Source organism: Aspergillus bombycis (genome assembly GCF_001792695.1).
Source record: "Aspergillus bombycis strain NRRL26010 chromosome Unknown contig00082, whole genome shotgun sequence".
Lineage (NCBI taxonomy): Eukaryota > Fungi > Ascomycota > Eurotiomycetes > Eurotiales > Aspergillaceae > Aspergillus > Aspergillus bombycis.
In genome coordinates, this window is record NW_019170084.1 from 97,937 (window position 1) to 121,855 (window position 23,919).

The window sequence follows — 23,919 nt, forward strand, 5'->3', positions numbered from 1 at the left end:
CCTTTACCAAACCCATGAATTTAAATTCCAGTTATAGTCACTAACAGGGGTTCAATGGTCCGGCCTATTGTAAGAGATATACACAGCACAGAGAGCGCTACATTCGATTGGGATGGTACTGTTAGGAAGGAAAGAGGAAGGGAAAGAAGCAAAAGGGGCACCGTTAGGGACGTTGAACATGCCTATAACGTAGTTCTCAGTTAAATAAAACTCACCTCCCTCGATCTGATACTGTGTCTATATGGATTGAAGTGGACTTATTGGGTCTATGGTACGCACATATTGGGAAATTATATCATGCACCCCGCAATGATCTACAATATACAACATCTAGTTGATGAAGACATTACTCTCAATGATGGCTCTCTCGCCCAATTTCCATCAAGAAACCAAGGTCTCTAGAATACGACGGAATGCCAACGTGGCGATCTGCGGTAGCACACTAGCCTGTCAAAGAGTGATGGATACCATCTTGCGCGCATTTACCTGTGTCGTGGCATTCTCCGTCTGTGTTAGCACCTTCCGCTGGGGTATAGGTGAGAAGAGCCCCTATACTGGTGGTGTCGAGCGAGTGGGGATTTACGGCGAAACCATTAGTAGATGTAGTTGAGGTAGTGAGCATGTCATACAGCCACGTTCTATCAACACCAAAATCACAGACCCCAAGGTTGTTGAGCGGAGGACGCCTGTGATTCTCCGTCAACATGCTCTAAGACATGGATCCGGTGGTAATAGAGCAGTACGTGAAATTGAAGCTTGGGTACCCTCATCATTCCCACTAGTTACGGCCGAATATGAGATCATTAAAATATTCATTCTGTTGTTTCTTAAAACCGTACATTAATACACATCTTGAAATATCGCCGCCAAACAGCACAAGAATATACAATTTCCGGAAACCGCTATTTCTTCTTGCCAGTTATGCCAAGAGCGTCAGTGATGGAAGTTAACCCCAGACTATCAAGCAGCTTGTCAAGACCCAAGCCACCGAGCAAGCGATGCACAAGAGGCCCCAGACCGAGACCCTCAAGCAAGCGGCCAACAAGCCCAAGCACGCCGGTCAGAAGTAAGCCCACAGCGGCGATGATCTGGAACAAAGGCTCGCTGAGAAGGGCCCAGAGGGGGTTCAACTGCCTCTTTGCATGAGGCATATCGGCGATCTTCTTCTTCCCATTCTCAATGCAACTAACGACGGTATCTGCCATTTCTTTGATCTGATCGGCAAGAGCATACTCTTCGGGAGACGCTTCGTGGGAGGCAGCGCGAGCCTTCGCTGTCGCTGCAATACGACCATCTGGATCAAGAGCCCGGATGGCGCCGTTGCATTCTTGGAGGATTCGACCACCCTCTTCCAGCAACGGCTTCACATCTTTTACCAGCCGTTCTTCATCCAATTCTTCTTTGGGAGTACGCTCAGCTCTCTCGATGTGCTAGTGCATGTGTTAGCAACTCTCTTCTGCGCCACCTGAATCACCACTAAGCATACCTCTGTAATCATCTTGCAGATCGGCCGAACACGATCCAACGTTTGTCCGATAATGGCACTCATCTTCTTCGCCAGCTGTTTATCCTCTTCAGCCTTCTTTTGCTCCTCGAGCTCTTCTGGCGATGGGCCTGGCTCCTCCTCGACGACATCTTCCTCCTCCTCGGGTAAGTTCTCGAGCAGAGTACACTCGCCCAGCTTGTTGCCATCGTTGTCCACGACGAAGCCATTATCATCAATCTCCTTGCCAACGAGCGTGGCCAAGTTGCCCGAGGTCAGCTTTCCGATCAGATTCCCGTCGACGTCTCGGACTTCACCTTCGCGGGTAACCTTGCGACCTGCCATAGGGTTAACGCTTCGTTGCTTTTCCTCCGGCTCCCAACGCTCTGCTCGACCGATCGTGTTTCCATTCTTGTCCAAGATATCTCCGTCTTCGTCGACCTTGCGTCCCTGGAGTCGCTTGGCGTCACCTTCAATGACACGGCCAATGATCTTACCACCGGAAGTGACTACGCCGTCCTTGCCAACTTCCGCGTCGTCAAAGCCGAAGAAGGCGCCTTCCGGCTTCTCTTGCTCAGCACCAGGCACAAGCTCGGCTTTACCGATGACCTTGCCATCGTCACCCCAGATTTGGCCTGTGCCATCGACTTTCCGTCCAGCAAGTCGCTTGTCCCCTGAGGTGATCCGGCCAAAGACGTTTCCTTGGGCGTCCACGACATTGCCGGCCTTGTTGACGATCTTACCTTCGAGGATTGATAAGTCTGCTTCAACAACCTCCTCTTCTGGAGGCTCGTATGGTTCGGCATGTCCTTTCACATTACCAAACTTGTCGATAATGTCTCCGTCCTCATCCACAGAGCGCCCGCGCAAGTTCTTTAGGTCACCTTCGGTCACCTGGCCAACAATATTACCATCGGTGTCCTGGACAAATCCTTCCTTGTTCACAACCAGGTTCTCTAGGCCAGCGAATGGGCCTTCAGGCTTCTTCTCGCGCTCATTTTCAGGAATGAGCTCCACGCGTCCAATGGGCTTGCGACCGTCCCAGATCTGGCCATCGTCAATTTCTTTACCGGCCAGCTCTTTAGGGTTTCCTTCGACAACACGGGCAATTGGAACTCCATTCGGTCCCATAACATAGCCCAGCTTGTTGCAGGTCAGTCCATCCAGTCTCGATAGGTCGACCACCTCCGGCTCCTCAGGCTCTGGCTCATCCGGCTGCTCATAGTATTCGGCCTTCGCGATGACATTTCCATGCTGGTCAGTGACTTCTCCGTCCTCATCAACCGGGCGACCGAGGACCTTCTTAGGTTCACCATCAACGATCTTGCCCACACGCTTGCCCTTGTTGTCTTCCACCCATCCGTCCTCAACAACATGGAGGCCGTCTAAGCCGGCAAAGGGGGGTTCTTCACTATATTCCTGCTGGGGAAGCGTTTGGGCTCGACCGATCACATTCCCGCGGTTATCCCAGAATTGGCCCTGGTCATCGAGTGTCGCACCAAGCCGAGTCAGCTTCTTCGGGTCGCCCTCCACCAGCTCACCGACTGGCTTTCCAGTCGATGGGTTGATGATCTTGCCTAACTTGTTGCATTTTAAGCCTTCAAGCGTAGAGAGGGGAGGCAGCTGCTCTTGGGCGTCTTCGGCCTTCTCTTCCGCCGTGCTTTCCATCTCCTTCGTTTCGGAAGCGGTTTTGTCCAACTCCCCTGTTCCTTCCTCGCTGACACTCTTGCCAACACTCTTCGTGCCCTGAGAACCCGACCTTCGGGATCCGGTAGCACTACTGGCACTTGTGGGCTTTGATACAGGCTCGACACGTCCGACAAGGTCACCTTCGCCGTCAAGGATCTCCCCTTTCTCGTTAGGCACATGACCGACAAGATCCTGAGCATCCCCTTCCACAACCTTGCCGACTATCTCCCCAGCCTCGTCCTTGATAAAGCCCCCCTCGGAGACCGGAATTCCATTCAACTCAGCAAGACCAGCGATCGCCTTCGTCGCCTGTCCTGTATTCTCCTCGATCGCCTCCGGAAGCGCCTCGACACGACCAATCAAGTCGCCATCGTCATCCAGGATCTCGCCATTATCGCCAACAGCGTATCCGACCAAATCCTGGGGCTCGCCCTCCACGATCCTTCCAACCGGGTTTCCATCATCGCCCAGCACCTGGCCCCACTCGCTAACCTCGAGCCCCTTCAAGAAGGACAAATCAACCCCGGTAGTGGTCGCCACTGTCTGCTGACCGGTCCTCGCCAACGCCCCAGCAGTGTCCTTTACCTGACCGGACAGGCCACCCGCCAGTCCCCCGACAGACCCGGACGCCTGTGATTGTGTTTCTTCCGGCACATCTCGCTGCTCACCCTGCATTGTCTTGCGTGGTTTCGGTGACGGAGTGGCCGGCTCTTCGGGTACGTCTTCTTCGATCGGCTTGCGGCTCCGGACCTGGAGCTTCTGGGGGGTTCTCTTCGAGGGACTCTGCTCGGCGACAGGTCCGGCGCTCGAGCCCGATCCGGCTCGTAGCTTTCGAGGCGTGCCAGTGGCTCTCTGCATTGTGGGAGATGACATTTTTGATTCGGGAACAGTATATGAGGGTGGTCGTAGACTGAAAGGGGTCTTCAGCGGAGAGAAAGGCGATGTGAGTTTCTGTCCTATTTTGGGAAGTTCAATAAGATAATTAGATTAAGGAGTAAATAATATAATCGTTAAATTTCGTCAATCTGTCTGGAACGTGATAATAATACATGAAAGAATAGCCGATACTACACGCCAGATACTGAACCCTTGCGCTATTAAATACCTTCACCGTCGCGATCCAAGATCCCAATACAAGATATCCCAGATCCACATACGTCATGTCCACCGCGCCGGAGATCCATGTACGTCATGTTGGGGCTACAGCATAGTAGTGCTGGACGATCGGTGTACAGTGCATAGATTCTTGACGAGTTTCCTTGACATAATGGTTGAAGGATGGTAGACCGGGTCTGGAAGGGATGTATGTAGCAAGGCAGCATATCAGAACTTCATTATATCTTTACAAACCCCTAGTATATTCTCCCCAACCCAAATAGTTGAATACAACATCTACTAGAGAAAATACCCACAAAGGATCCAAAAAAAAACAAAAAAGAACAAAGAAACATCGCTCTCCGGCATCGTATACTAACTTTGTAGCCCTACAAAGTGTAATCCTGGTGTGGCCCGAAGCCTCGCCACAGCTTATAATTACGTCAGTAAGAGCGATCAAGAAGGCTAAGAATATCAAAGAATAGACCTGGAAGGGTGGATGGTCTAACACCCCAGTAAAGTATATTGAAATAGACCTGATATGACTGCCAATAGACCATCTAGATCCACAGCCTCCTACGCAGTACACATTACACAGTATCTTCGTGCAATTCATAGACTGATTCAACGGTAATAGCCATTGACCGAACTATAGGATTAAAACTGCCACCTACCTACTCAACCTCAGTCGCAGTAAATAGAACCAGTACCTGTTGAGCCAGACAAACCCGACCCATGGGTCTAGACACAACCACACGGGCTGAAACCCACCTCACGTCATCAGCATCCATACGTCAATCCGGTCATGCAACGAGTGCACGATCGGCCAATCCACATCTCTCGGGGGAGTTACGCAGTACCAGTAGTACTGTTAGCAGTGATCGACATGATATCAACGGCTCGGCAGTTGGAGTGTGCTTCTAAATTCTCCGATTGGAGGCGTGCAGGGATGGGTATGATCTCATCCGGGGCCGGGAGGGTTAGAGACATTGATGCTGGCGTGGGTATCTACTATTGTGTGTTTTTTGTCAGAGATGGATGGGGTTTTTCTTGAGGTTTTGTGAGGATCTTTGCGATATACCATGTACTGATGTAGGAGGATAGACTACGGAGCATCCATATCTAATTCATTAGGGCCGTAGTCTTACGCGGTGCATAGTACAACACGCAAATTAATCCATCGCTCTCTGTACTGCTATACTCAATAGATCCCACAGGTTTAGATATCCGCTGCGGATTGACGCAATAATGACAGTTAACACGGTCTTTCTGGTAGAACTTAATTATAGTCTGACAGCGAAAGCATGGTGGGTCCGGCTCCAGATCCTATCATTCGAGACACACGGAAGTCAATCTCTGCCACGATGACGACTGCCAGTATGTGTCGATAACACATTTTCTAGTTAGACGGTTGGTAGCGCGTGCTTAAGTCTTACATTCGACCGATCGATCGGTATATCACCACATGTACATCTCTAATACCTTTTTAGCCGCATGGACGTTCGTTATGGTCACAGCCAGGCAGACACATTCATATTAGGGCTACCAGATATATAGTATTCGCTCTACTCTCTTATCTACCTGTGGCTCTTCTATTAGAACACATATCCTCTATAATTTCCCTTGTATCCATTATGGAATCGACTGAACGACAATGACGCCAGCTTACTTTCCGAGCTTCATTCCATGAATTCCATAGGGCAGAAGGCCGTTGTCTACGTTGCATGGCGATCGGGTAATATTTTCTCGGGGTAGGTACAGCGTTACTGGGATGTCCTGTTTCGCTTCTATTCTTGTTTTCCTCTCGTACTAGTCAACTAAACTGACGTAATTTGTGACCTGTGGCGAGTTTTTCCGGCTGCTTAGACTTTTTTTTATATTAACGGAGATTAAGTGGTGGAGCGATCATGTCTTGGCGGGAGTGCATAGTGCTGCATAGTTAGTCAGCTCCCTTTATTCTTAGCTTTATTATTGTTGATTGTGGTGCTAGTGGACTTTGGCAGGAGTATGGATGTCCAGCGATGATTCTTCTACCGAGACTTATGGACTGGGGGTGAACATATTTCGGTTGTCAGGATTAATCAAAAGGAGTAGTAGAGTCCGTTGGGAGTAGGAATATAAGATATGGTTGTGTAGGGAAGAGAACCTTCGAATATATATATACTTTCTCTATGGGACAATTACTGAACAACACAGAAGACGGAACAATAAAAAGATAATTATAAAAATAAAACAACGGCCGAAAGGAGGGAGATAGAAACTGGTATACTGACTAACTTTATAGGAATTACCGAAATCCATGAGTCGATAGATCGCTCAACAAAAGCTGTGTTTTACCATCTCAAGCCCCGGTGCTCAGGCCAGAACAACTTTGTGAAGAAGGACATCGAGAACCGCAACCAGCATTGCAACGTTCGCAAACATTGAAACTACATATCCAGGCACGCCGTTAAGACGGATCAGTGTAGGTGTGCCATTGAGAATCTCAGAGAGTATAGGGTCAGCAACAGTGCATCCGCTTTGTTATACCCAGTGAAAGCCGCAAGGAAGCATCCTCTTCTCGTAGCGACTGCACGCCTTACTGATATCATCAGTCGACAGAGTCTCCCCATTGATGTCGTGATGATTGAAGTGGATGAGCTCAGGCAAGATCTCGGCCCGGTCGAGTAGTACCTCCAAAAAGTAGCACGTGGGCCAAACTGCCCTACCTGTTTGGTAGCATGACATGTATGTTATTACTGAGCAAGCACAACCAAGGTTGGCCCTCTTGAGGTCCTCCGATAGGCTCCAATCAGCAGATCGCATCGGTCGCAAGTGCCATCAGTGAAGTAACCACCATCTGCTCGTTGCCATCTTCATGGACAATCTTCTAATGACGGAAAGCCTTCCCAAACTTGACTCTACCTTCCTCGTTCACGGGTTTCACCATCTCATCACATAGGGCCAAGGCATTACATCTTTAGTATAACCCAGAAAGCGACCCAGGTCTAGTAGAGGGCGAAACCGGTAAGAATAAACCGCAGTGGATAGAGAGCCATTAGTCTATGAAAGCCTCCCGTGCATAGTAAGTACATGATACCTGGATAGATGGGCTCAGAAGCCCTTATCTGAGTCCTCACCTAGCCGTAAGAGATAGCATGTCCGCCATAACTCTGGTTTGTCGCGTTCATATTTGGTGAGCTGGATTCCATTGTTTAGTAAACAGTTTACAAGCACAGAGCCCGCTAGGCCAGCATTGATAATGAGCACATTAAAACCCATTGTATTTGAGCTGGAAGTCGACCATTAAAAGAAACAGGGACAAAGGTAGCCCAAAATCCCATGACAGATTCGGCTATCACAAGCGATCGGCTCATAAGGACCGCTTTAATAGTGTGGAGCTTTCGCGAATCCACATAATTAGGCCAGACTCGTTATACAATGGCGTAAAATAAGATGAGAGACTATAATAGATAAGCTGACGTTTGTGGGACAAGGGCTCAGATTGCAATATAGGACTAGGGTCACCCTTCCACGAATAGCAAGTTGGGAGGCGGGTTCGGCTGTCATCTAGACTGTTTGAGAATCCGAGACCCAGGGGGATACCATACAGACCCTCGATTGATACAATAGAGACTGGAAACTCGAGGCGATGCGCCCAGTATCGCACTTGAACATTCACAATGAAATTGAAGAGATTGCTGATAGGCAGCGGAAAGAGAGGATTGATGTCGGAGAACAGTGCGCGAGATTAACTTCGGTGGGCGAGCTCAAGACTGGTTTGGCTTGTATTTCTTGCATTTGCAACGAGGCTATGGTTGGTATGGCTACAGGAGATTACTAGGTCGTATTCACAAAGTAACCAGTTCATCGCGGCCCTAGGGCAACCCACCCCATAATATCCACTATACAGGAAGATTCATACGGAAAATAAAGGGGTGAAAGGACATCAATCTTGTGGCTTTCGTTTGGTATGCTAGGATTAAGGTCTCGCTATTTGCCGAAACATATTTCAAACCTTCATTTATATACTGATATGTAACGTGCTGCAATGGATCAAGTTGACAACAACTCAGCGAGCTTGTTAAGCCTACAGTGCCTATAAATAAACTGTACGGTTGCAATGTTAATGGTAAGCCCGATTGCACAAATCTCTTTACGTCATACGCCGATTCAGATTAAAATGTGCTGTTTTGGCGGCTGTCAGTGGCAAAAGATTTAAACAGCTCGGTAGCCCTGTCTGGAAGAGCACCTTCTTGGGTTACATTCGAGTCCAATTGCAGACCTCTAGAGTGAAACCCTGTAGAGGTACAGTGGATGTATTATCATGGAACAGAACATGATCAAAGGCAACGTGGAGCCTTCCTTGGTAACACAATCCTTGGAGCTAGGGTATTTGGTTGAGCTTGAGCCGGCTAAGCCTCTATTTTGCCAGAATAGACGTTAAAATGTTTGCCTACCTAGGTACATCGGAGGCAGGAACAGTAAGAGTAGGAAATGTGGACCGCACTAGAAAGCCAAATATCTCAACACTGCCTAGCGGCATATGCACCATCGGTGGGCGCCAATTTAGAGGCGCAAAGTTCGTCCACCTTATATGTTAGATCGTTCAATGTTGATGATAGAAAGTGAGAAATAGCCCCAAAAAGAGTGCTTATCGGTTCTCGCCCATTGTGCATTCTTCCAAGCGCACTCTCTTGTATCAAGCACAGAACTTTGCTAATATACCCAAGCTCATAGAACAAGACCTGAGCTGTGATACGCTGCTCGGCAACAATATCAAGCTCGAAGTCACCGAAATATATGGGTGTAACAGGTGAAGGTTCCATGAGGTTAACAGGGCTCTTGGCGGGTGAGTGCTTATCGATGCGATCGAACACCGCTCGGTACCACGACAAGGCCTTGGACATCGTGGTTACAATCAGGAAAAGAATGCTGGTGTCTTCGAGGCAGTCGGTACAGTCCCGAGATAGAAGCTGATCAAGGGTTTGAGCTGCCGTGCGGTTGATCTTCAGGATGTGGTCATTTGATGGCAAGCCAGAGCCCCTTTCCAATCGACATGTGGCCTCAGCACGGTACATTTCTTGCAAAACATCGAATAGTAGACTAGCGCATGGACATAGGTTTCTTGACGTGCAGGAATCTGGAGGTGAAAAGTAAGACTCTGACAAACCCCCCTCCAGTGGGGGATACGATTCACGTTCTCCGACGAAAGGTAAAGACTTGATCTCCGGTTGTCCCGGTAGGCTATTTATTGTTGTGCCAAAGTAATCAAATGGACCTGGACTAGCTGATATTCCCTTACAGTAATCATCGCCTGTCCCAATATACATACCGTCGAGCTCACACTGGAAGTCAAATGAGACGGGTTCCACGCCTGCGAATAAACAAAAGTCCGATGAGTTCACTGGACCTCCAGACATCAGATGTTCGGCCACTTGTATATCTTGAGGCGTTGATTGGTCAAAGCCTTCCATTGCTTTGAAAGGTACTCGTCTTCCAGTTCGTATATAAGAACTCGATAGTTCAGCTTGGCTTGTTGCCGACCGTCCTTTCCACCGATACGGGCCGTAAACACAATGTTGCTGCACGGATTCACATCGTTCACAACGGGGTTTCTTTTTATCGCACCGTACTTTGAGAATTGTACAACGGTCGCATGTAGACCGAAGTCTCCTAGGCGCCTGCGCTTTATCTGTGCGTTGCTGGTCGATTGGTCCTTTGCTGGACATCTCGATTCTGAGACGCTGTATGATATGTCAGAATCATGTACTCAACATATGCATACATGGAGATGTGAAAGGCTACAAACTCATATCTCACAACGATGTCCCGTAAATAAATGCTCCTGAAGAATAGCGAGGGGTGGTATCTGATGCACACGAGACTACAAATTACGAATACCTCTATATACGCGCAGAGCACTAGCCCATAGAAGCCTCTGTTCACATTTTCAACACATAAACATACCAATCCCTTTGCTACGGGACTAGGCAACGAACAAGGATAAACTTTGGAAAGCTCGTGTTGTGCGAGCGCCCACTTAGGGAACATTTCCCGAAGCTGGTAAGAACTATGCCTGAGACGCCAAGGTGTTACAATAGATCTCACCCGCTATGATGGTTCAGCAATAGGTGCTACAGACATGGCTGTCCCTAGCTAACTGGGGCCCTTAAAGCTTCACCAGCCGAGGCTCTATTGGCTGGATGGCTTCCAATCGCCCTAAGTTTGGTTTGCGGCCGTAGGCTGACAGGATCTGTCTTACCTTTTTGTATGCTAGGGATTTATAACAAGACTCATCTGGACTTGGCCAAACGTGGCGAGCTGTGATATCGATCCCAGATAGGGGTTCATTGGTAGGGTCAACTGCCTTATCAGAGTTCAACCTTCGCAGGGAACGTGATACGAGCCCCAATATCATAGGTGTCGGGACACCCCGTCACAATGCAAGTCGCTCAGTAGGCATCAACATAACATGTCCTAGGAACTAAGAAACGAAAATCAGTTATCGCTATCGATAATAATAACAGTGTTACCTAGCATTCTACTAATGCAACACTGCAACACTACTAAGAATAGTGCATTGTGAGCTGATGGAAGAAGAAATATTAGCTGGACAAAGAGTGCACTGGGTGAGATGATCAGACATTCTGGCCCACAGGGTCAGCCGCACATGTAAAGTAAATGTACGGTCTCCTTCGACTGGGTAGACATGAGTATTTGGACACTGGACAACACAGGTGGATTATAAATTCGCCTAGACGCCCATGATGGACCTTGTAGCACTAGAAGCTAAGGTAGACCGTTTCATGCACTCTGGTTACTCCATGACGCGCAATTAGAATGCCAGCGGGTGCTGATGGGCTATTTACAACGTGGCATTGGATGGGTCTTTCCTAGCTCATCATGGACCAGGAGCCCTTCCAGGAGCCTTCCCTGACGTACAGCATACCGTGTGATCTGGGAGAACATCTGAGATGTTCAACCTCACCTACCGACGAAGTACTGTAACAATCAGCATGTTAACATCACGTCGCCTCGGAGAATCTGGGCTGTCGATGGCTGTTGCTTAATAGGAGAGACAAGACATTCCAGCTTTGCTCGAGTAGTATTTCATGTCCATAATGCCAAAACGGTTATCCTGACTTTGATTAGAAAAATATGGTACAAGCAACGGAGAGTATTTGGAATAATACATGCTGGTGTCTGGTGATACCGTCCAATATTTCTCGTATTCAATGTTCAGGGTACCAAGTCACTGTGTGAAACAGGAGGCAAAGGCTACATCAACGTGATCATTTGGAATGCAAAGCCACTTGTCCTGAGTCTGAGCGATGCCTGAGTGGTTCATTTCTGATGAATAAGTCTTTACTTACTGCGAGCCATTTAATTGACTCTATGTATGCCTTACCCAAGATGTAGTTGAGTGTAACTGCGGTATTCTGCGGAAGCCAAATGTCTATAGCAAAGGTCCACTACACGTACTACATATTACTTTGAGGAACTGTTGAGTCCTATGAATAGAACCGAAATCACTTCTATAGTGTGACCACTTGATTTTGCCTTACAGATTGCGAGCCAGATACAGGGCATATGTCATAAAACATGGTGGCGATAGGAAGCGTCACTCTACCGTCGGTCACCGAGAACGTAACATGAACGGATCAAGGCCACTAGTTTGACTAAAGTATACAGGCCCCAATTGCAGATATTTATTAGTAGCGTTCATTATTTCCATGTCGTTTAATGCATTTTCCCTCTCAATCTCTTGAGCGGCGGAAATTGGGTCTGCCGATGGCGACTGTGAAGGAGGTACAGACTAGGCACAACATTAAATGACAGTGAACTTAGGCAGCAGAGGTACGTCAAGACCCACCAATATGTCGTATTGCATAAGTATACGGGGGTCACTCGATATAGTGGGCGTGATGCGCCTGTGTCCAAGGCACACCTACCACTGCCCCGGGGAACCCCCAAAATTACTACTCCACACCAGAGGGTCAGACGACATCTATCGACAAAAGAGGGTCGTGCAATCTCCAAACTCTTTGCGATCACCTCTCAGCCTCAAGTGTCACGTTGCAGCTCTGAAATGTCTGGTGCCTGCATCCAGCAGACCCGTGTCCAGCACTCAAGCAGCGGCAACCCTGTTCTTGACTTCAGTGATATTGCCATGCGGATGACCTCGCGCGAGGGTCTGAGACCGACGCTAGATTACAACTGCTTCACTATTCAGGTGGACTAAGGTCAGGAAGGAATGCGCCATGATCTGTCTTGTGGCTTTAAGAGCGGGGGTCGTATAGCTGGTTAACTTGGGGAGACACTCGATAGATTGTGGGTTTTGCTTCCGCTTGAGGTCAGTCATAATGCTAGGTATTATCATATGATCAATAATGATATAATTGCTGAATGCCATTCGCCACAGCTCTAAGGGATGAGACAGAAAGCTATTTGCGTTTTTGTGTTATTGAGCGTGGATATGTAGTCAATTGTGATTCCCATGGATTTGCCTGATAAGCCCTCAAAAGGCGTATAGCATAGTGCAAGGCTCAATACAGATTATCTTGATCAGATAGGTAAAAACATCTGCGAATATTCACCTGTTAGCGGAGGCCATTTTCGCTAACATTGGGCCTTGTGCATTCTCTTCATCACAAGGTAGAGAAGGCGGCGCAGTGTAGTCATCGTAAAATGCAGGCAGCCGTGGGATATCTGCCAATGATCTGACTAAGTGCTTTGAACCACAGTAAGACATCTATTCCACCTCTGCACATATATAGCATTGATAAACTTCGAGGATACATACGTGCTCCCCGAGCAGATCGGAAGGATTCCAGCTACCGGTAAGCTGTAATCATCATCCAACACGGGATAATATGGATGATGTGATCCTTTCCCCAAAGGAGCCTGAACTCATAAGATCAGGGATAGGTATCTGTGGCGATAGCCCGAGGACCGTAAAGGCTTGCTTACATCCCGAGGTATCCGAAAAAGAGCGGCAGCTGCCGGTAATTCATGTTATGAGAAGCAGATTCACGGATCCACCTTCGGTATCGTGCCTCTTGTGATACGTCAGACTCGCAGTAAGATATGGCGAGGTGCCCTAATGTCCGTGAACAGATGCACGCATAAGATGCGATACCCGTATCAAGCCAACCTTACAGTCATCATGACTGCAACGCTGAGGCTAACCCTTTCGGTATAGTTGTCTCGGTCTTCCAAATGGGTCAGCCTGGCAGTCTTCTGGATGACAGACCTATTGTGGACAGACATCCTGACCGGACGAGAGCCGGTGACATAGGCTTCATGTTAGACATATAAAGATACATAGCCCCAGTAGTATCTGCTGCTTGTAAAGAATCTTGGTAGCCCTCAAAGCCAGGAGCTTACCTGTCAACATCTAGTGTTTTTGTCAGAACCATGGCCGAGAAGCGCAAACATATTGTTCTCTTTGGGGACTTGACTTGTGACTCGGTCGCGGGTCTCAGAACCCTGGCCACCATTAAAGACAATCCTCTTTTGACCTCCTTCTTCGAAAGAGTTACAGCCGGCCTTCGAGAGGAAATTGGTCTGCTTCCACTCTCGCAGCGTCAACGATTCATCCGCTTTACGACATTTGAGGAGCTTCTCGCTAGAGTCCAGCGCTCAACTTGTCCCCATCCTGGACTTGAAAAGGGTTTAGCGTGTACCTATCAACTGGCATGCTTCATCCGGTAGGCTTACTTACTGCACGACTGAACAGTAGAGTGTCCTGGACTGACTAGTGAGAACAATAGGCACTACACCTCTCCCGGTCGAAGGTATCCCTCGATGCATGAAACTTGCATCGTAGGTCTTTGTACTGGTCTCCTCAGTGCAGCAGCTGTGGGGTGTTGCGAGAGCATTACGGACCTCCTCCCTCTAGCGACACACACAGTACTTATAGCGTTTCGCGCGGGTTTATTTGTTGCCGATGTGCGTGACAGACTGGAGCCGCAGACAGGGTCACCCGTGGCGTGGAGTGCTCTGACTCCTGGCTTAGATGGTGACACAGCTGCCTCAATCTTACAAAGGTATAGTGAGGAGAAGGTACATAAGTTGACCCTTACATATCTACATCTTGTACTGATACTAGGGATAGGGCCTTCCCGCTACATCGGCCCCATACATCAGTACATATGCCAATACAGGAGTTACACTGAGTGGTCCACCAAGCGCACTTGATGATCTTCTTACTTCAGGCTGCTTCCCAAAGAGCCGGTCTCTTACGATTCCTATATATGCCCCGTACCACGCTCCTCACCTTTACGGACAAAACGATATAGACAATATCCTCCGAAAGGCTAGTGCCCCAGAATTTGCATCATACGAGTGTCAATTCAATGTTTTATCCTCCACAACTGGACAAAGCATCAGGGTTGACACATACGGCGCATTAACCGGTCACGCCCTGAATGAAATTCTCCGAGAGCCGCTACGATTGGACCTCATCGTCTCTTCGCTAGGCGAGGCCTTGCTATCAGAGTCTCCCATACCAAGCTGCACGATCCTTCCCATCGCCACACTCGTTGGGCAAAGCTTCGCTGCCGCACTCCGAAAGCAAGGCGTGCCGGATATAATCGTAGACCCCTGCATGAACTCCAGTGTTGCTGTGCAAGATGATCGAACGTCTACAACCGGACATCTAGGCCATTCTAAACTAGCCATTATCGGATACTCTGGCCGGTTTCCTGATGCCAACAACAACGAAGAGTTCTGGCAACTACTTCACGAAGGCCGTGATGTCGCCAGCATAACACCCAGTAATCGCTGGGATGTTAGGACGCATGTGGATCCGAGTCTCAAAAGAAAGAATACCATGGGCACGCCGTACGGATGCTGGCTGAAAGAACCCGGACTCTTTGATGCCAAGTTTTTTGCTCTAAGTCCTAGAGAAGCACCACAAGTTGATCCTGCGCAGCGTCTTGCGCTTATGACCGCGTACGAGGCAATGGAATTTGCTGGATTCGTGCCGGACTCCACACCATCCAGTCAGTCTGATCGCATTGGAGTTTTCTATGGCACCACGAGCAACGACTGGGGTGAGACCAATAGCTCGCAGGATGTCGATACCTAGTACGTTGTATTTCTTTTTATTTTCTTTTGACCTTAGTTGCGCTTTGTCGCCTATCCCTTCCGTTAGTCATGCTGTCCTTCATTGTTCATGTTTCTATGCTCGTCTTGCTATTGCCTATTTGGTTCACAACCGTGGAACGTCCTTCTAACAGAATTTCCACTAGCTACATTCCTGGATCATGCCGAGCCTTCATCCCAGGACGCCAAAACTTCTTCTACAAATTCAGCGGTCCAAGCTACAGCGTTGACACAGCCTGCTCCTCGGGGCTAGCCGCCCTCCACCTTGCCTGCAACTCGCTGCTCAAAGGTGACATCGACACAGCCATCTGCGGAGGAACGAACGTTCTTACCAACCCTGGTAGGCACAATGTCTTATATTACCACATCGCCTAATACTAACTCACTCCAGATATCACTGCCGGCCTTGACCGTGGGCACTTCCTCTCCCGAACAGGAAACTGCAAGACCTTCGACGACGATGCCGATGGATATTGCCGCGGAGAGGGAGTATGCACAATGGTCATCAAACGGCTGGAGGATGCAAAGGTAGACAATGACCCCATCGTCGCCGTGATTCTTGGGGCGTACACCAATCATTCTGCTGAGGCGGAGAGTATTACTCGGCCACATATTGGGGCGCAGAAGGCTATCTTCGAGAAGGTGCTCACTTCGGCTGGCGTTGAGCCTTATAGCGTGGGATATGTTGAGATGCACGGCACTGGGACTCAGGCTGGTGAGTACTGCTGTTTCCTTTTGCTGGAAGTTGACGTGGCTTTACTAAGTTATCCATTTGTGTAGGTGATGCCAGGGAGATGAAATCCGTTCTTTCCATCTTTGCGCCTGAGACAGAAAGGCCGCGTGCTGATGTTGAGAGGCTGTTCTTGGGCTCTGCAAAAGCTAATGTTGGCCATGGGGAGTCTGTCTCTGGTCCTATTGCTATGATCAAGTCGCTCATGATGCTGGAAAGGAACGAGATACCGCCTCATTGCGGAATCAAGACGAAGGTGAGATGGGTTTCGTCCTTTTCGCATGACTACATATTGACTATACCAAGATCAACAGTGGCTTCCCGACGGATCTCACTGAGCGCAATGTACACATAGCTACGACGCCTGTTCCGTGGGAAAGACCGGAAGGTGGTGTTCGCCGAATTATGATCAACAACTTCTCCGCTGCCGGAGGTAATAGCTCTGTCTTGATCGAAGATGCGCCAGTCTTTGAGCCTAAAAGCAAAGAGGTCGATCCTCGCTCCACACATGTGGTAGCTGTGAGTGCCAAGTCGAGTACTGCGTTGGCAGCTAACATCAAATCTCTGCTATCATACATGGCCACTACAAAGCCAGCACTCCCCAGTTTATCATATACAACGACTGCCAGGCGCATCCATCATCCATTTAGAGTCATGGTAAGTGGGTCAGACCTGTCTGAGGTCCAGGCTGTACTAGAGAACAAGGTCGTATCTCCCACGGTCCAGAGCCGAAGCAGGACCGCGCAGCGTGTTGCATTCGCATTCACCGGCCAGGGATCACAATACATTGGCATGGGCGAAAGCCTAATGCACTTCACTACCTTCCGCAGCGACATCGAGCGATATGATGGCATTGTACAAACCCTTGGTTTCCCTTCTTTTTTACGGTTGATTGAACCGGGAAGTGGCGATATTTCCGAACTTCCTCCACTTGTCGTTCAGGTCGGAACGGTGTGTATCCAGATTGCAATGGCGCGTCTGTGGCGATCTTGGGGAATAGAACCTTGTGCTGTGGTTGGCCATAGCCTCGGTGAATATGCAGCATTGAACATTGCTGGCGTACTGTCTGAAGCAGACACCATTTTCCTGGCTGGGAAGCGGGCACAACTATTGCAGAACGATATTTCAGCAAACACACATGCCATGCTTGCTATCAGTACGGGTGTGGGGGAAACGAGATCGCTGTGCAAGGGTCTGGAATACGACATTGCGTGCATCAACACACCAAGAGAGACCGTCTTGAGTGGGACAAATGAGCAGATCGACCGAATACTCGATGTTCTGTCTTCTTCAAACCTTAAGAAGACCAGACTCCGTGTTCCGTTTGCATTCCATTCTTCGCAGATGCAGCCCGTGCTTCAGAAGTTCAAAGCCGCCGCGCGAGGCGTCAAATTCTACGAGCCAAAAGTTCCTGTCATCTCGCCTCTTCTTGGAGAAGTCCTGACATCAAAGGAACCATTTGGACCGAGTTATCTCGCTCGTCATTGTAGAGAAACGGTTAACTTTGCCGCCGCACTTGAAAGCGCAAAGACAGATGGAGTCATCAGCAGTGCGATATGGGTTGAGGTAGGAGCACATCCTATTGTGTCTGGATTACTGAGGAACAATCTCGACTCAACGCTGAAGACTGTTCCCACCCTTCAGCGCAACAAGGACACCTGGAAAGTGATCACCACCAGCCTGTCTACTTTGTACGAGTCCGGTGTCGACGTCAGATGGTCTGAATACCACCGCGACTTCACCCCAGGTCTTTCTGTCCTACGACTCCCATCATACAACTGGGACCTGAAGGAATACTGGATACAATACGTCAATGACTGGTCTTTGTACAAAGGGGATGCACGATTCTTAAAGGGGCCACCTGGGCTATCGACTACCTGCGTCCATAAGCTCGTCGAGGAGAAGAAGGACGGCAGCAAAATCACCGTTGTGGGTGAGGTGGATGTTCTCCGCGACGATGTGGATCCGTTCGTTCGTGGCCATCGTGTCAATAATCTGCCTCTCGTCACTCCATCCGTGTATGCTGAAATGGCGCTCGTGATTGGGGAATATCTCCGTAAGCAGCAGGCCCGGCTTTCTGGAGCCCTGGTGGATTTGCAACATATGGACGTGCAACGACCGTTTGCAACGAAGAGTAAAGGGAAAGGTCCCCAGCTTTTGCAATGCCATGTCGTGCTTGATTGTGAGAGCTTCCAGGCATCGGTGGAGTTTTGGAGCGTCACACCAGAAGGCAAGAAGCTTGTTAGACACGCCATCGCCAGCATCACGTTCCCGGATGCGAAGGCCGCTCAGGCGGAGGTCCAGCAGCGTGCGGAGAGCATTCTGCAGGAAATGGAAGACATGGCGGCTAGAGTCAATACTGACGACCGAGTGCAGAAGTTCACCGGTAGAACCGGATACAACTTGGTATCCTCACTCGCCTCCTATGACTCCGAGTACATGGGTGTTTCCTCGGTTCTCCTGGACAGTGCCCGGTTGGAGGCTGTTGCGACTGTTAAATTCAACAATCCTCGAACAGCTGGGGTATACCATGTAAATCCATACCTGATCGATAATCTTGGACAGCCGGCTCTCTTCGTTATGAACGCCAATGACCAAGCCGATCTCAGCAAAGAAGTATTCGTCAACCATGGCTGGAAATCCCTGCACTTCTACAAGCCGCTATCAATCAAAAAGACGTACCGATCGCACGTCCGCATGAGCGGGCCTGACACTGATGGATTGTATGGCGGGGACATGGTTGTTTTCGAGGGTAAGGAGGTTGTCGCCGTGTATAAGGGCATAAAAGCACAAGGGGTTCCGCGAAGGCTCATGGACTATATTGTTCACATGCGCGATGACACCAAAGCCGGTGCGCCTTCTGGGGGGACTCTTAATGCTGGCCATGCTGGACCGAACTCGGCAGCCGATCAGTTCATGGAAATTACTCGTACAGGCAACGGCTCAGATAGCTGGAATGCCGCACTCCAGATAATATCGGAAGAGAGTGGTGTCCCCATCGCTGAATTATCGCCCGAAGCAGCATTCGACGACCTAGGCGTGGACTCGCTTCTTGCCCTGCTCTGTGCCAGCCGCTTCCGTGAGGAACTTGGCCTGCACTACGAGTCATCCATCTTCCTAGATCATCCCACCATCAAGGAGTTAGAGGCATTCTGGAAACAAGGCGCACCTGAGAGCGGAGCGGTGGCTGTAAGCGGCCGCGACGCTGTCCTAAACTCCATGTTTGCCGAAGCAGAAGCAGAGGTCGACCAAGACAAGAGCAGTAGCGACGAGGACCGATCATCATTAGGCACCAGCTCGTACGAAGTCATCAATGCCAGCACGACAGAGACCACACCAGAGATCAGTAAAACATCTTCACCCAAGATCTCCGCAACGTCGCTTCTCCTGCAGGGTAACCCGGCTCTGCCCTCGACAGTCAAGACTCTATTTCTGCTCCCGGATGGCTCTGGATCCTGTTCCTCCTATGCAGGGCTTCCGCGCATCCACCCATCCATAGCCGTCGTAGGCGTGAACTGCCCGTTCATGAAAATCCCAGAATCCTACACATGCGGTATTGACGAGGTCACAGAGATGTACATAGCCGAGATCCGGCGACGCCAGCCCCATGGACCGTATGCGCTCGGTGGATGGTCCGTGGGTGGTATCTTCTCTTACCACATCGCACAACAACTCGCAGCACAAGGTGAGCAAGTCAGCGAGTTGATTCTCATCGACTGCCCGGTCCCCCAGGGTCTGGACCACCTCCCACGCCGATACTACGAGTACTGCAATACGATCGGGCTGCTGGGCGACGTGAACGGAGTCAAACGGGACCCGCCACCTTGGCTCATTTCCCATTTCGAGGCTTGCGTCAACAGTCTGCATTCGTACCACGCAACACCCTTTGTGTTCGATGACGTGCCACGTACACAAATCATCTGGGCCTGCGACGCAATCGACAAACACTGCGAACCCAAGTTCGAGCGGAGACCAGACGACCCGGAGGGACTGAAGTTCCTCGTGGCAACTCGAACCGACTTTGGTCCCTGTGGCTGGGAATCTCTCCTCCCCGAAGAAGACATAACCTTGGATAGGATGCCGGGGGCCAATCATTTCAGTATGATGAAGGGGAAACTTGCGAAACGCCTGAGTGAGATGATTGAGGCATTTTTGATGATTGGAAATTGAACTATTAGATTTTGTTTTGCTTCAATGCCGTACTTGGGTTGTGTGATTCTTATGCTTGACAGCTATATTTCTTATTCGGTGTCCACAATGCACTTTTTGACATTCATGTCTTATTCATTTCAAGGACATATAAAAGCACCCACGGTATATTAAAACTTCCTTAATGCTCACAATGGTATCTGCTATTTGATCCAGGGGGCCGGCTTCAGCAAACCAAATGACCGGTTTATCTATTCCAGAGAAAGAGTCATTCCATAGTCAAAAGTCCCCAACCCTAAATAACCCCGGTTGATCAGACAGGAACCGATCTACGAAGACTCCCAACTTTTACAAGAGAATCAAATTGACTCCGAGGCATAGGATTATTCCCACTCATATTTGGTATCACAAAACCAAGCTTACTAAACATTACCACCAACACAATCACAACCCAGAAAACATCCCTTCGTCCACCTAGTCATCAGTATATGAATGTCAATCTAAGACATGGTAGACCGTAGGACAAACAAATTTCATCTCACATCAAGACGGAAGGAAGCAGCGTGCATGGTTCATAAACTACACTTGCTTCTCCGGGGTGACTTGCGTAGCCGAGACGCTAGTAGTCGTCTCGTGTGTAGGATGAATCTTGAGATTGCCTTCGATGATCTCTCTCTCGAGGTCCTCCATGCGACTCCGCTTCTCCAGCTTGCGCCAGGCTGGGAGTCCGCTGTCGAAGACATCGTCCATTTCCTCGAGTGTGTAGCCTTTCGTTTCGGGGGCGGCTAGGAACATGTGGATGAAGGCGGCGGTGTTGAAGGCAGCGAACTGTGGTACAGGAGCAGGTTAGTGAATGGAGACACTGAAATGAGTCGTGCGAAAAGAACATACAATCATGTACATCTTCCAGTTGATCGACCACAGCAGTGGTGGGACGAAGAGCGCCAGCAGACAGTTCCAGATCCAGTTTGAGGCGGTCGCGAGCGAGACTGCTTTGGCGCGGACTTTCACGGGATAGATCTCAGCTGGGTAGGTCCATGAAGTCGGGCCGATGGTCGTCGCGAAGGAACACACGAACAGATAGGATAATGCGATGATCGCCTTCCCCACGGCGGGGTGGTCGGCGACCGTCCACGAGATAGCATCGAGCTTGGGATCGGTGCCAGGGTTGGGCGCCCCGAATCCTCCTTGTAGCCCACCTTCCAGGTAAAGGAAAATAGCCTGGAGGAAGAATCCGATCAGAAGCGCGGGGCGTCGGCCGAACTTATCCAGGTAGATGATGGCAGGTAGGGTCAGGGCCGTGTTGAGAATGTATTGGATGGACGCGGTCAGCAGCGGCGATCCAGTGCCGGTGCTCTGCATGATATAGACTATGGAGCGATTAGCATCCTGCAGCTTAATCTCGCGCTCAATGGCTGTTTCTCTGGGTTGGTATCAGCATGCGTCGAACATACCTATGTAGTACATCATCACGTTCATGCCGCACAGCTGCGACCACATCTGCAAGCTCATGCCCAGGATGACACGCTTGAAGATGCGAGGTTTGATGAGCTCTTGGAAGCCAGTGTTGGTTTGCTCCCGCTCCAGCGCCAGAGCATCTTGGATTTCTTTGTATTCAGCGAGGACCTTGGGATGGTTGACATCTCCGTTGCCGTGCAGCTTCGAGAGCACATTCAGGGCTTCCTCCCAACGGTCTTTGCTAGCGAGCCAACGGGGAGACTTGGGGAAGAGGAACATGCCAAAGAAGAGGATAACGCCGGGTACGATTTGGATTCCCCAGGGAATGCGGAAAGCAGCGGTACTTTGCGTCGGGTTGTTTGGGCCGCCGTCGACGTTGCTCGCGCCGTATTGCTGGAGGGTTGTCAGTATGGGAACGACAGCCATGACAAGCATGAGAAGTTAACCCACAATGAAATACTGAATCAAGATACCCCATGTAATAGCCCATTGCTGCAGCGATATAACCCGTCCTCGAATTTCCTTCGGTGCGATCTCGGCCTGATAAACGGGGACCATTGCAGACGCGATACCGACGCAACCACCGGCGATGACACGCCCGACGACTAGAAGCGCGATTCCGTTCGACGCACACATAAAGCTAGTAGGAATTAGGGCAATTCATTTATGTTCCACCTCGGAGTTAGTTTCACCTACATAGAGCCAATAACCCAGAGAATAGACGAGAACTGGATCGCCCTGACACGCGAGTAGCGATCGGCAATAAAGCTAGAGCACAGCGCACCGACGAGAGAGCCAAAAGGCATCGCACAGGTGATACTGCCCTGGTAATAGTCAACACACAAACTACGGCCTAAGATCTAGAGAAAATAAATACTTACCTGCTTGTATTGACCGCTACCCACTTGGAAATAGTTGGTATACGCAGCAGTTCCCAAGACGCCTTAACAGAGTGAGCCTATGTTTGCCATCACAGGGCTCCAGCATTGCTTACCACTCATAGACGAGATGTCAAAACCAAACAAACCACCGCCTGCAAAAATGTCAGCTTGTGTCTGCGGCGTCCAGAACAGACATGGTAATGTTCACCTAGAGTGGCAAAGCCACAGAGAAAGTAGACGTTGTAGATTTTCTTCATGGCGACAGTTACTGTTGACACCCGGTCAGCGACGCAGGAGCCAAAGGTCGGATCAAGCAGAGAACATGTGAAAGAAGTCCCCAGTGACCGGAATGGCCGTCTGTTTAAATATGCCGACTGGCTGCAGTGAATAGAGCTTTGGGCGGCTGTCAGGGAGTCACTGGTGAATTTCACCTAATGTAACACTGCGTGTCGGCTGACGGGCATGATTGGAGAGGAGGGATTAAGGAAACAGACCTGGTAGAGTGATTGGGAGATCTTTACCTTGCCTGAGGAGAGAGAATCACAAGTTGCACGGCGTGGCGGGCGCCACCAAATAAGAGGCGTGGTTATGATTCGACGGGAAGGAGTTGTCTCTACGAGTAGAGTCTCGTATTTCTGATCATGGGGGAATTCGACCTTCCCCGCAGTTGTGATTCTGGGGTAAACAAGGTCTCTTTGAAGCTTTAACCTTTTCGTCTGGTGCTTAAGCCTTTCAAGTGGGACAGTGGACCAGGCAAGTCTTGTAGGGAAGCATCGTGCGATGCCACCGGAGAGAGACAAAGGAACTTGGGGGGTCAAGCACGAGTCAGGGACTGAAATCAGTTCCAGATCCACGTAACTATGATCGTTGTCTCGCTACGGCCTTCGGACTCCCAGAATACGACTCTGCCCGTGCCGCACCATGAGTCTCGTCAACCCTAATTCAGTTAAAGAACAAAAGAGCTGCAGAGCTATCCACCCTTGATAGGCGGAATATCTCCTGGGCCCTAATCGTATCCAAGCGCGCCAAGACTGCTTAACGGGTCGAAATAAGACTTCCAAGCCCTTAGTGGATAGCAGGCGTTACACCACATGGCACTACGAAGGGAAAAAGTAACATTACTAGGGCACAGACGATGGCAATCAACCAAGGGCAAGCTCAAAGTTCAATCTCCCTCTCCCGTGACCGCAAACCATCCCAAACTTAGGGTTACATAAATGTCACGTTCAATCGACAAATCCCGCGTCGAAGTTTCAATCGATACCCGAATCATTCCAAATCGTTGGTTGAACACTATGCAGGGGTATTCAGGGTCCGTCAGTCTGTCTTTCATGTTGACTAAC

General features: G+C 49.6%; 4 protein-coding genes across 4 annotated transcripts; 1 reads left to right on the forward strand and 3 right to left on the reverse strand.

Moving 5' to 3' along the window:
* Positions 1 to 902: 902 nt before the first annotated feature.
* ABOM_009014 (LEA domain protein) lies at positions 903 to 4,045 on the reverse strand (the record flags this gene model as incomplete). The annotated part of the gene is made up of 2 exons (XM_022536142.1): positions 903 to 1,430; positions 1,487 to 4,045. 2 exons carry the CDS (start codon positions 4,043 to 4,045, stop codon positions 903 to 905), a joined length of 3,087 nt encoding a protein of 1,028 aa, XP_022386500.1.
* Positions 4,046 to 8,772: 4,727 nt separating this feature from the next.
* On the reverse strand, positions 8,773 to 9,723 carry ABOM_009015 (uncharacterized protein; the record flags this gene model as incomplete). The annotated part of the gene is made up of 1 exon (XM_022536143.1): positions 8,773 to 9,723. One exon carries the CDS (start codon positions 9,721 to 9,723, stop codon positions 8,773 to 8,775), a length of 951 nt encoding a protein of 316 aa, XP_022386499.1.
* Positions 9,724 to 13,666: 3,943 nt separating this feature from the next.
* On the forward strand, positions 13,667 to 20,258 carry ABOM_009016 (polyketide synthase; the record flags this gene model as incomplete). Its single annotated transcript, XM_022536144.1, has 7 exons — positions 13,667 to 13,959; positions 14,023 to 14,314; positions 14,367 to 15,340; positions 15,505 to 15,698; positions 15,750 to 16,073; positions 16,139 to 16,344; positions 16,395 to 20,258. The coding sequence occupies 7 exons, from the start codon at positions 13,667 to 13,669 to the stop codon at positions 20,256 to 20,258; spliced, it is 6,147 nt and encodes a 2,048-aa protein (XP_022386496.1).
* A 558-nt stretch (positions 20,259 to 20,816) lies between these two features.
* Positions 20,817 to 22,833, reverse strand: ABOM_009017 (sugar porter family MFS transporter; the record flags this gene model as incomplete). Its single annotated transcript, XM_022536145.1, has 8 exons — positions 20,817 to 21,065; positions 21,129 to 21,607; positions 21,692 to 22,088; positions 22,146 to 22,335; positions 22,392 to 22,519; positions 22,577 to 22,638; positions 22,690 to 22,728; positions 22,785 to 22,833. 8 exons carry the CDS (start codon positions 22,831 to 22,833, stop codon positions 20,817 to 20,819), a joined length of 1,593 nt encoding a protein of 530 aa, XP_022386534.1.
* Positions 22,834 to 23,919: the final 1,086 nt, after the last annotated feature.